Below are 13,128 nucleotides of genomic sequence, written 5' to 3' on the forward strand. Positions count from 1 at the left end.
ATACTGTAGAAAACGCAAGGTTCAAATCTAAACTGAGAATAATTGCATGCCCATATTTCTGGCCAGAGGCATAGAAATATGCTAGAGCTTAGACCAGTAGTTCTCTACCGGCGTTCGTGAAGCATTTTCAGGGGGTCTGCGAAGCCTCTAAATTTACAAAATAGAAAATAGCTGTAATTTGTATTTTTTAAACTAGTAAACTAGCTTCATTACTAGTAAAACTACAGAACTCACATCAGCAGAATGGCAGTCGGAGTGTAAATATCCTTCTGTGCAGACCCATTTAATTGCTTGATTATCAATAGCCTACTGAGACATAGGCTACTTTTTGTTTTATAGATGTATTTTGTTGGGGATTGTGGAAAAAATAAAAAGTTGGTTTAGTAAGTTAAATCGAAATGTTTACAAAAATTTATTTTTCCTTTCTTATACATAACCATTTTTCATGATAACTTCAAGATGAGCTGCTTGATAGAAATGCCCAGGCTTGACGTAAAAGGTTCATTCAAAAAATTGTTTGACAATTTTCGTGCTATATTTGTTGCGAATTGCGATCATACCCAAATGTGTCGTCGGAAGCGATAAGCGTTATTATTACATTCACCACCATTTATCTTTTTGGAAATGGATTTTTGGCACTCGTTCATATCAAATCGAAGGCGCGGATTTTCAAGAAACGACCACATATTTCATGAAATGCAGTTGCAAAATTCACTTTGTAACAATAAAAGTCAACCCAATTTCTATACATAAATAGTATGATGTTATTTTCAAGATAGGTCATTTTGTTGCTGTTTATCACTAGCCTATAGATATCTCTTGCACAAGACAGATGATGATTGCGTGATAATTGAGCTAAATTTGAACTGAAAGTTCTGGGGGTCCGTGACGGTCAAAAATGGGTCCGCGGAGACAAAAAGGTTGAGAACCACTGGCTTCGACCTACTCATTCAGACCTTTTAAGCATGAGGCCTGTGGCAAATATTTTTTATAATAGGCTAGTTACTGAGTGAAAAATCTATTGCCGAGTATAAAACGTATCGCCTAACAACAGAATGGCGTAGCAACAAAATTAACTTTTCAAAATGACAGATGTTTTGGTTCCAATGGAGGATGTGAATTTCTGATAATAAATCATACCAGTCTCTTCATAGCCATGTCATGCTTGCTTGCCTTTTGTCATCTGATGTTAATCCAACTGACCAACTTAGGCTAACAAACAAGATAAAGTATATCTGTAGTTATACTCTACCAATACTACAAATATACCGTTACCAATACTTCAAATATACCGTCCCCAATTTATCTGGATTGATGAAAGCGTCACTACTCAATACTAAACAAAAAAATGCCCAGAACGACAGATATCTTACTTTTACAATATCAATTAATTGTCTGATGCTGTTCTGATCTAGGCTAAAGCAGGAAGTTTTGCTTCCTTTCATAGAAGAAAAATTGTCAACTACGCTCATAGTAGTCGCTAATATCACACAGCTGCTGGGCGTAGAAACTATTAGGTTATACATTTGCCATCTCACATGCACTGAGCTAACAGTCAGTTATAACTGATAATATGATAGCCAACACATTAGAAAGGCAGGAAGAGCAGGATACGGTAACAATGAATGCTCACATCTGCGATGTACCACAGAGACTATCACATTCAAGATTTTTTTTCTCAACCCACGCTTGTATTATATCAGGGCAAATAAAGATCATGAAATATTGATTCGAAGCAGAGGTATTCTTATTACATTGTCGATGCTCTTTCTCTTCATGATAGTCATCAATTCAATCAACAACACATGTTATCTCAGCGCAGCAAGCATTTCCTACCTCACTTTGGAAAAATCGGACCCTAACACAACAGATGTTAGCAATAATAATAGCATAGTTGGTCTCTTTGAGACAAAATTATTTTGGTTTTAGTACAAACAAGATGAATATAATAATTATAAAGTACATATGTGATAGCAGTTACATAAAATTGACTTATTTAATTGAGTCATTCATGGCGGTACGAATTTAGAAGAGAACAAAAGCAACCCTAGAGCGTAGTGCTAATATGACTGAATGGATGTAAGACATTTCTCAATAAAATTTCCCAATGAATCGATTTCATTTTCAAGAATATGTGCCTCTCTAGAGAATTAGGCCTACCTATCACAGAGTATTGATTGATGAACTATTCAGTTCGTATATGATAGTGAATCGGCATGCTGTAACGTCAATATTCTAAGCATTATATATAAATAAAAAATCCCACTGAAATAATAAATATTCAAATATTATCATGACACTCGTTGGAATATGTTAGCATCGGCATGAGCTGTGAGCGATATATCATACATCTAGCTAGTCAGTGGATTTTAGCAGTTAATTGTCGCCAAAATAGGCGCCGGCTTTTATTTTTACATGGTGTGGCCAGATGAGAAAAGCGAGGGGTTTGAATAAAAAGGTAGGAGTTTGAAATTGTTTTAAAATTTACCAAGTTACAAATTTAGCATCAATTTATCATGGTTAAGTACATGCGTAAATGCCTAATTGCCCTTGGATAGGACAAGCTTCATCGTGTTGACAAATTACGCGTATAAGTACGGGTAACCTTGCCACAGAGTCCAGCGGTTAATTTGCGATTCCTCGATTAGAGATTCAAGATCAACTATTCACTATTCATCAACACGCCCGCGACTATCGAATACGCAACCTCGGTGACGATGAACTATTTCACAAATTAATATGATTGAAGTCTGCTGTGGAATCTGTCCTGTAATGGCACCGATTTCAAGTGATTAAGGCCTGTCATATCTTTTGATGACTTCGCTTTAACACACATCTTCTGATGTTTTAGTATCAGCGCTAAATAGTTACGTCCGTTCGAGTCTGTTCGTGGCCAATTGCGCTGATTCAAAGTTATTCAATTTCACGCTGCGAGTCTTAAGCCAGTAGGAAATAGCAATCGCATAAGTAGAGATTGGCAAATCATACGAGGCCTGTAGCAAACACTATAGTTTAGGCCAGCGATGTTTTCAAATGTGCCAGTCCTGCTGAAGACTCAATAGTTCAGGCTGGTAATGATATCAGGCCTAGCCTGGTGCATGTGATAGTTCATGCCAGCGGTTATGGTGTGCAGGCCTGCATGCGGATGCGCTATATCAAACCAGCAACGATAGCACACATCAGATGTCACTGATCAATTTCGCATACAAATGATTCTTGCTAATTTGTAGTACGTAATATCGATATTACGAATTAGTGAATTGGCATTTCAAAGTGACGGGATTTCTAAATGAGAAACTCCCTGGATGCGTATTCAGAATTTGCGCCACCGAGAATCTCGTGTTGCATGAATATTTGACAACGCAATTCAACGGGGTGCACTGCACAATGCGCGGTATTAATAACAAATGAGACACTGACAATTAACATCGAGGTAAGGTTGCGCATAACCGGTTAATTCAGTCGATCCCTAGAGCATTCAAAACTTCAACTATATACTACAACGTGGGTCCTATAAGATCACACAAAGTATAGTGTCATAGTGTCATATTTGTATTCACTGATGATGGATCCCTTCTGAAACGGGGAATTCATTCACCACTTGCATCAGCGTCTTTGCTTTCCCTCGATGAAAACACGGCATGTAGGCTACAGTCGTTTCGTTCACAATGAAATATTCATGCTGTAAAAGTTTTTGTGAAGCAGCTGTTGTTTGTTTATCATGTATTTCGTACCTCAACATCTCCTTAATTAATCTTAAATCATCATCTGCGAACCTGCCAACAACGCGCTTTCAGAATCCCCACCAGCAGCAGACTCCTTGAACACATCATCAGCAAACTGTTGCTGTGGTGATCATTGAAGCATAGCCAATTAGCCAATCAAGAGCCGTGGTTATTTGATTACCAGTCTTCTCGCTGTTCTATGGTTGGTGGCACGCCCATTCTTGGGCAGCTACTTTCAAACGCTTTTTCCGAAATCTTAACGGCGGCTTTTCCGTGAGCTTCTTCAAGGCTCATTGTTGTTTTTTATCAATAATCTATGGAATGGGACACAATCACAGGGGATTTTCAAGATTTTCCAAATTTTGGACAACCCTACTGAATACGGACAGTGCCATATTCTCGTTTATCAGGTTTCATCATCACTAACAACCATAGGCGCTGAACTCTAATTTTCTCTAGGTATGCGAGATCGATGACGTCACAAAGGGATGACGTCATAGTGCGCCAGAATTGGCAAATTAGCCGACTCGCAAGCGTTCAATATCACCTGGCACTTGTATATGGTGACAAAATTACGATATGATTAAGCAGACCGCGTAGCCAGCCGGCCGCTTGCTGAATTGATTGAATCCATTTCAAATTTACCAAGGTAGCATCAGTTTATTATGGTTAAGAACATGCACCAATGCCGATAATACATCGATCGGATCGGCATCCTTGTGTAATATACTCGACACATCACGCTACCATAAGATTACCAACGCGTGTGACTGTGTAGTCGATTAGCGAGCTCGCAATCTCCGCAACATATTCGCCAACACACGCTCCGACAATCGGGAGATTTCAATCACTCCGCCTCGAGAGCAAACGAATACGCATCTTCGGCGACGGCAGGAATTATTTTCCCGAATAGAAAGTCTGTTCTGGACTCTATTCATTAGTGACTTTGATTTCATAGGAGTTAGAAGTTTCAATATCAAGAGCCTGCAAGACATTTTCTGATCGTTCTGTTTTAGTATTAGCGTTAGTCAAAATCAATTACGCCGCTGTCTGTTCACGGTCAGTATGTATTTCAATCAATTCCGTCCATGAGCCAGTCTGACATCACAATCACAGAAGAAGCGATAGTTCCGGCCGGCGCATAAGATATCATGTTCCTTCACAGCAGGAGATGACAATCGCAACATTTCGCGCATATAGAAATTGACGTCTTTATTATCGAGTTCTCGGTCTTGTTGCCTCGCGTTGCGTCTTCTGACCACTCGCATTTGATCAAATATTCAGGCGCATAGCCGAGTTGTTATGGAGGGTGTTCTATATTGGAATCCGCATCGATTTCAGGTGGTTCAAACCTTTGTCAAAACTCAAGCCTTGACTCGCATCTTCTGATGGTTATTGGTTATGTTTAAGTATTAGCGGAAATCAAGTACGCATGTACGCACAAGTCACACATTTTTGCGGACATTCGATGTCAGTAAGTTTCGTGATATCAATCTTTGATCACAACCGATAGATAGGAGCCAAAGCATGCTAGGCCGGAGACGCGATAGTTAGGCCGGCAATGATATACTTCGAACCACGCAGACGCAATTGTGTAGGCAAACGATGTTATAGTGCGCAGGCTAGTGATGGTATAGTGCGCACCGGGCCTATTGCAGATGCGATTCATCAATCCAGCGGAACTAGACCTGACGGAGACGCGATAAATCAGGCCTGCGACGATTGCGCGCGGTAATCAATGACCTAATTTCGCAATCATCTCAGAGTGGAGATCGCGTTGCATTACATTGTGCACAAACGATTCTCGAAAATTGGAAACGCGCTTCCGGCTAATTGGCCGTGGCCGCGCGCAACACTGATTAAATACGAACAACTGAAGTGTAACTGAAGGACGGAGTTTTGTTAAGCGCCTGAACGTATTGCTGCCGGTTTACTTACGCGTTCAGCAGCACTACGAAACGCTCATTTCTAAATCGATCAATTCACCAGCCAGTCAGTAACAGACCAAACCGAATTCTGGGTATGCCGCATACCCAAAAAAATTCCTAGGTATGCGCGGCACACCTAGCATACCTGAGTTCAGCGCCTATGCTAACAACTGATATATTCCACTCATAAATTTGGAAAATATACGCGCCAAGTAGAAGCGATCTCGTTTCTCGCAACCAGAGCACCGTGTCGAAGGTCACGTTCGCAGCGCTGTGGAAAATCCACCATCGTTTGAAACAGAGACTATAACAGAACTCAAGAAGCCTGTTCCTCTTAAAAAGCCATCACACCTTGCAGTTGGGTAATTTCCTGCTAAATGAGCAAATTTATTTCGAGATGAGCACCAAGGTTAATGGATGGCTATAAAATTTGACACATTGATTCTTCTGTCATTATCATGAAAAAATCAAAAAAAAAATTCCTCAAATTCAACCTGATGACAAAGTTACACTCCTCACAAAATCATGCTTTTCGCATGTCACGCTTAAGTGATTTTCATCAAATCTGCAGTGAAACAGCAATATCTTTTGCTGTGATGGTTAAATAACGCTAAAATTTGGTGGGAATATCTGCATGAGCATGGCTAATATGTAAATTGAGCTGGATGAACCATTTGAAGTCTATATCATGTTACTGAGGCTTATTAGTAGGAGCTCTTCATTTTCCGACAGCTTAAATTGAATGTGGTATATCTGAAAAGGGGGAAAAAAAATTTACGGTCATTTTCATGAATTCGTAATTGTCAATATGCCTTCTACTTTGCTACAAAATCTGAACAATTAATTTTCGCGTTATCTGGTGGAAATTTGCCAATTTCTGATTACTGTGAATTTTTGGTATTTTTGATTCATGATGTCATAAACCAAACAAGCTTAACAAACGGAATTTGCATAAAATGGTTATGTAGGCCTACTGTAAATAAATACATGCAATCAAATCCAAATTTCACATGCCATGTGGTCTGGATTCTACAGCTGAACCGCATAACTGAAAAACCACCGAAATCAATAGAAAATGTTCTCATTGAATGAATATGCAATAGTTTTTCATACAAATGCATCTCAATTGCCCAATCCATGGAACATCTTCCTTTTTAAAAAATATTGTCTTCAGATATTTTCTACTGTCTGCCACTATAGCATTTAAATGCATGTCGATGTAAAGAAGTACAGTACCAGTATGTAAGAAAATGGGACATAACAGATATATCTTCTCTTGCTGGCCAATGAAATGAACCTGATGGACAGTAAGGATGCAGGAATTTGATTTTGGCATCACAATGCTCTTTATTTACGTCCAACACCATTCCAATCCACCATTCCTTATCATATAAGCACACTTATCAAGCCGGTTTTCACGTTAAAATGTAATTTGTGGCAAATTTCATCCAATACTGCAAGTTTCAGACAGAGACATCACCTTTCTAACTATGACATTCAAAAGAAGTTATGTACCTGCTGCAATTGAGACAATAAAGTTACTCACTCACTAAAATTGGACTAGTTACTCAGCCACAACTATACTGTAATTCCCAGGGCTAGTTAACTCCATTCAGCCACCTTCAACATTGGATGCATTGTTACATCACAATGAACAATGACCTAAAGGTCTGAACTTCATTGTTATTATTAACCAATCATTCATTTGAAGTTTTTTACTGGTGTAGTTGGAAATTAATGGATTGAATCATTATTAAATGAAAGACAATATTATATTCAAGATCACTACTTCCGAATTTTGATTTCTAAAATTTTTCCCCTTTTTATTTATGGGAGTTTGAACTTTCGGTACCAAAACGAGCAGTAGGAGTCTCATGCGACAATTTTTTATATGATAACATACTCTGAAATGTTTGGGCCATCAATTTAAGAATTCCTGTAGACCAGTAGTATCATGTCCCCAAATTTCAGCCACATCAACGGCTTTTTACCTTCAAAATTATGACATTGAAAAAATAATTGACAATGTTCAATGAAGCGTAACAAGAAAAATGTTCAAACTTTGAAGCCTCATAACTTGGTCCTTTTTTAGAATTTTCTAAAAAAAATTTGGATTTGACTTATCTAAAGCTATATCAACCAGTGTGCCAAGTTTCATATAAATTCTCCAACCTTGGTGCAACCCCCTTGTTGATTTGGCAGGAAATTACCCAGTTCGCAATAATTGCTCAAATACTTCGTAGTTCTCACAGCATACATGAACCACGCTTTCTAGAGATTCTGCAAACTGCTAAATTAGTCCATTGACGAGCACGATCAACAGTGTCAATTAACAATGGACTTTTCCGGTAAATAGACGGATGGACGACCCTAAATTGCCCTTACAGAATCGATTTTGCATTTTTACTGCGTATTTAGCTGCTTTATCCATCAATCGTTTTACCACCAGTCAGCCAGGCCCCATTTGCTCTCACCACTCAATGCTATAGCCAGCGCCCCCCCCCCCCCCAATCGCCCATTTCATGGCCACCTCCCTCTTCACGCTCGCAAACGCCCCCAGGGGCGCGCTGACGCCCACTTTGGAACCACTGCCCTAAAGAAATCATGTCCTCAAACAGAGCTCATAGTTTGCATGTCGCCAAGTCATATTCTGATATCAAAGCGTAAAATTAGGAGATAGCAGCAGAACAGGGACCCTGAATCTTATAAACACATACACCCGCGCTAACAAGAGTCAGCAATATACGTTAACAGAGTATAATGGCAAGCAATGTTGACTAGTGCCTGCTATATCTCCAATGTAAAGAGACAATGCCGTTCTGTGTGGCGATTGTTCTGTCATATTAGTTTATGACTGACAACGTGCATCTCAAACTTCGAATCCGCAATCAGACTACGGACGTAATTGATTTGCGCTAACCAAAATATGAGAAAGGCCTGAATCAATTGAAGACCGCGCCCGTTACAAAACAGACTTTGACATTTTGCTTTGTAACACTAGTTCGTCTGCGCCGACATGGCTGAGTATTCAATGGTAGATGGCTGGCATTTACGGAGTCGCTAATTGACGTTCGCTGATGGTCTCTCGTTGGGCTGATATCGTATCAAACTGAGCAGACAATAGAAATATACAAAATCTGAAATCGCAGACAGCGGGCATTCAGGCATTTTTAAGGGGTGGCCGCCACCCGTAATTTGGCGCCTATGGTGTGCACTAGGGTTGTTCAGATTTGAAAAATTGTCAGGAAACTTCGATGCTTGTGATCAAAATGACGGTTTAGTGCAGTGGTTCCCAACGTGGGCGATTTGGCGGTCTAGGGGGGCGAAAATGACGAAGGAGGCGACAGGGGGACAAAAATGGACAAAGGGGGCGACAATAGCGAAGGGGGCGATAGGGGGGCGATGACGCGTCAAAATGGCTGACCATTTTTTTTTTTTAGTCAACCCACGGAAATTTAGTTACAAAAAGTGTGTCAAATTAGACATCGAGCCGAAAATTTGACCTCTTTTTTTTTAGTCAACCCGCCGGTGATTACACATTCTATGCCCAATTTTCGGTACACAAAATTTGGGGGGCGATGATCGAAGTTGACCTTGAAAAGGGGGCGATGGGTCGAAAAAGGTTGGGAACCACTGGTTTAGTGCATAAAAACACATTTATGAGCAATTTTGGTCATCTTCATCGTGATCTTCTATCCCCGAAAACCCCCCAAAGATCCACGGGGCAATTCTCCTTACTACTGGATATGTAATGTTGACCACAACACCGGTTTATAGCTTTTGTGACGTTATCAGTAGAAAACGGCCGTGTAGAGATAATATATTGCAATAAAAAAGTCATGTTTTCAAAATTGTACTTGAATACAGTCCTATTAAGGCCACATGCTTATCGATTTCACTCTGCACAACCTGTCTATCATGCTCATGGGAATCCTGTATTGGTTGCACCATTGACATCGGCTTGATTTGGATCATACATTGAAGAAGTGCCGTTGGGTTGCAATTCGTGAACAAACACTGATATTCCCAGCTAGTTTTCAGCCATAAGATATTATTCAAAGGTATGTAATGTCAGTAATACTTTCCTCAACTTCAAATCATCTGTAAAATACCGAGTTATCCTATTTTATGGTAGACTGCAATTTAGTTGCAGAAGAATGTCTGAAACAAAGCGGATATGGGTTTTGCGGACCAACCATAAACAATATTCAGGTCTGCCCACTATTTGGTCTGATATTCTGGTCACTATTCGGTCGGATATTTATCTGAGTGCATTAGTCACTCCAAGTAACCGACTCTAGATGAGGTTCTACTATATCCGCCATATCTGAAAGAAAATTGCCCCGAAACTACCACAACGCAGGACTGTGTCCTTCCAACTGTTGAAGAGGTTGCCAACGTATGGAATATGACAAGAATACCTATATGGCAAGCACTGAACATTGTGTTGATGCATTGTTTCAGGCATTTTTCTTTGACAACTAAATTGCAGTCTACCATAAAATAAGATAACTCGGTATTTTACAGATGATTTGAAGTTGAGAAAAGTATTACTGACATTACATGTCTTTGAATAATACCTTATGGCTGAAAACTAGCTGGGAATATCAGTAATTGTTCACGAATTGCAACCCAACGGCGCTTCTTCAATGTACGATCCAAATCAAACCTATGTCTATGGTGCAACCAATACATGATTCCCATGAGCATGACAGACAGGTTTTGCTGAGAAAAACTGAGATGCAAGTGGCCTTTACAGGACTGCATTCAAATAACATTTTGAAAACATATCTATTTCATTGCAATATCTCGTCTCTACATGGCCATTTTCGAATGATAACGTCACAAAAGCTATAGACCGGTGACATGGTCAACACTACAGATCAAGCAGTAAGGAGAATTGCCCCGTGTATCTTTGGGGGCTTTTCGGGGATAGAAGATCACGACGAAGATGACCAAAATTGCTCATATAAGTGTTTTTATGTACTAAGCCATCATTTGGGTCACAAGCATCGAAATTTCCTGACAATTTTTTCAAATCTGAACAACCCTAGTGTGCACTGTGGATCCTCTGTGACTATTTTATATGAACTAGCTGGTCATTTTCCGCTAAGAGACACACGTTTTGGGAATCATGCGATTCCGTATGCTGCCAAAATGATTGGCGGCGAGAAAACTTTTAATCAAAGTAACCGCAGCAGGTTGGCCAGAATGTCGATGTCGCCAATGCCCCGTGGGGGGCTGAAACTGAGGCGGTAATGACTCTAGTCGGGACTTTTTAGTGACTCGACTTGAAGCAATTTTGGTATTGACTTGATTTGTACTCGAGTCATTGCGCATGACGTGGACCAAGTCATATGACTCAAGACTGCATGGGATAACTCGGCCTTATCTGGTACAAAAAACTTGCAAGATGTAGGAGGTCCACGTTCGCCAAACAGACATCTGCGATTGCATTTGATTCCGACCAGACTTCGAAGCCATAAGACTCATTACTCAGCTAGGCTACTCGGCTACTTTGACTATATTGCTACATACACGCAATTCTTGACTGGAAGACCTGAAGATTGACCGCAAACGCAAAATAGATACATGTCGACATTGACCAATTACTGGGATAATACTTTGATCATAGGCATAGTCGGTTATTGAGAGCATTGGCGACATCGACAAATTAAATTCACCTGGCTAAACATCCACTTATCTCAACGCTGAAAAGATGAATACAGTACATTGAGTTGATTGTATTGAGATGTATAAGCTACCTAACTCTTCCTATCTATATTGCCTATGCTACCCCATGGTAGTGCAACTATTATGACAATCAGCACCACCAGAGCCTGGTCAGTGGTCACATAACGCATAATGTTTAAAATGATTGGAAATGTAGACTAAAGTGGATCTTGGCGAACTAGAACTCTTTATTCATAGGAGTCTTACCTTGAAAACGTCATCCGCGAAAGACAGTGCTGGAAGCAGTTCATCGTCAGTGTCACTTATTGCATCCAATGCCAAACGGCCATCACCATTTGCGGGAGATATCCAAGGTGACGCCATAAAGGAAGATTCGGAGTATCGCCCATTTGCATTATTCTCTTCTCCTGACATAGGAGATAATCTTTGGATGTTAGTTATTTTAAGATGATATGTATATGAGCAATACTGGAAAAGCATGGTTGGAATTGGAATGCTAACGTAGTGCTCTTCAACCTTTTTCGTCATGGTACACCCGTTTAACGTTTACTCAAAACTCGTACACACCTGACCACATAATACACCTATTCTGTAGTACGGTACGTCTAATCGGGAAGGGGGGGGGGGGTTCAACCTTTGTTGCTATATACGATCACATATAGCCTACACCCCAATACAAACCAATATCAAATATGGCTATTGGCTACCACTACACTCAAAATAGGGCGAGTGTCATATAGCAAGGCATTCAAGATAGCAAATGCCATAAATACATCATGTCAGCAAGTGGCTTACGTGGAATCTTGGTCATACTTTTCAAAGAAATCCCTTGTGATGGGAACTTTTGCCGCGTGAATAATGTTGACAAGGTTCAAGACCTTTACCTACAGCTACTAGTCAGCATGATAAGTCAAAACAATGTAAAGTAAGTAATAATGACAATACCAGCATGTAAAAAATTAGAATTTTTTTTACGGACAGCACATAGCCTGTTAGTTAACACCACGCTAATGTATGTGTCCTGGACACACCCATTTACATTTGTAAGACTTCTGCCAAAGTCAATTTATATCATTAGCAGTGGACCGGTATACGTTTTTCTAAATTTTGCTGCTAGTGACCGGCATATTCACGTGCAATAGTCAACGAATTCAGCATGCTTCGGCATACCGTGGACATAGATTGCATGCTGAACAAGAGTCATTACTGTGAGACATTGAAAATAATCCAAGCTATAGCTTACTTTTAAGACAGAAAGTAGCCTACTTGGTAAGACTAATTGGTCTTCAAGACTTCTTTTGCGAAAAAATTGATTTGAGACAGAAAGTACGGTATGCTACTTGGTAAGACTAATTGGTCTTCAAGACTTTTTCCACTAAAAAATCGATTCAAGACCAAATTTATCTAATTTTTTTTGTAGTGAGACCCTAATCTTTCGACTATTGGTATATTGATAGCAGTTAGCGTACCAACCTGATCACTGGCGCGAATTTTTTTTATCTAAAAAATGGAAGATTTTGACCTAAATAATCCAAATTTTGACCTAAAAAAAATGAATTTTGGCCAAATTTTTACCTCACGTATGCAAATTAGGTGTTTTCGCACATAATGTTAAAATTGTACTACGGTATCGTACTTATCTTCATTTTTGGATGGAACTGTATGTCCTTACGAAGTAGTTTGACCTGGAAAAACGTTTTCGGCTCAAAACCTGACAAATATTTACATGAAAAAACTAGTATTTCAACAAAATCTGGCACTATGAAGAATACCAGTAGTTA

At 39.7% G+C, this 13,128-nt stretch overlaps 1 protein-coding gene across 2 annotated transcripts in view; it reads right to left on the bottom strand.

The window, feature by feature from the left end:
• Positions 1 to 11,921, bottom strand: part of LOC145450916 (H(+)/Cl(-) exchange transporter 4-like) — a 30,463-nt gene extending 18,542 nt beyond the window's left edge. The window contains exon 1 of one of the 2 annotated variants that reach the window (XM_080329410.1): positions 11,594 to 11,921. In XM_080329410.1, coding sequence (XP_080185536.1) covers positions 11,594 to 11,875 — 282 coding nt within the window. In that variant the 5' untranslated portion in view covers positions 11,876 to 11,921. Of the gene's footprint in view, positions 1 to 1,140; positions 7,339 to 11,593 lie in introns of those variants that run through there. The other variant, XM_080329411.1, reaches the window with a different exon arrangement.
• Positions 11,922 to 13,128: the final 1,207 nt, after the last annotated feature.

This window comes from Botryllus schlosseri, chromosome 11 (genome assembly GCF_051294905.1).
Source record: "Botryllus schlosseri isolate E-star chromosome 11, Bs_hap1, whole genome shotgun sequence".
Classification (NCBI taxonomy): Eukaryota; Metazoa; Chordata; class Ascidiacea; order Stolidobranchia; family Styelidae; genus Botryllus; species Botryllus schlosseri.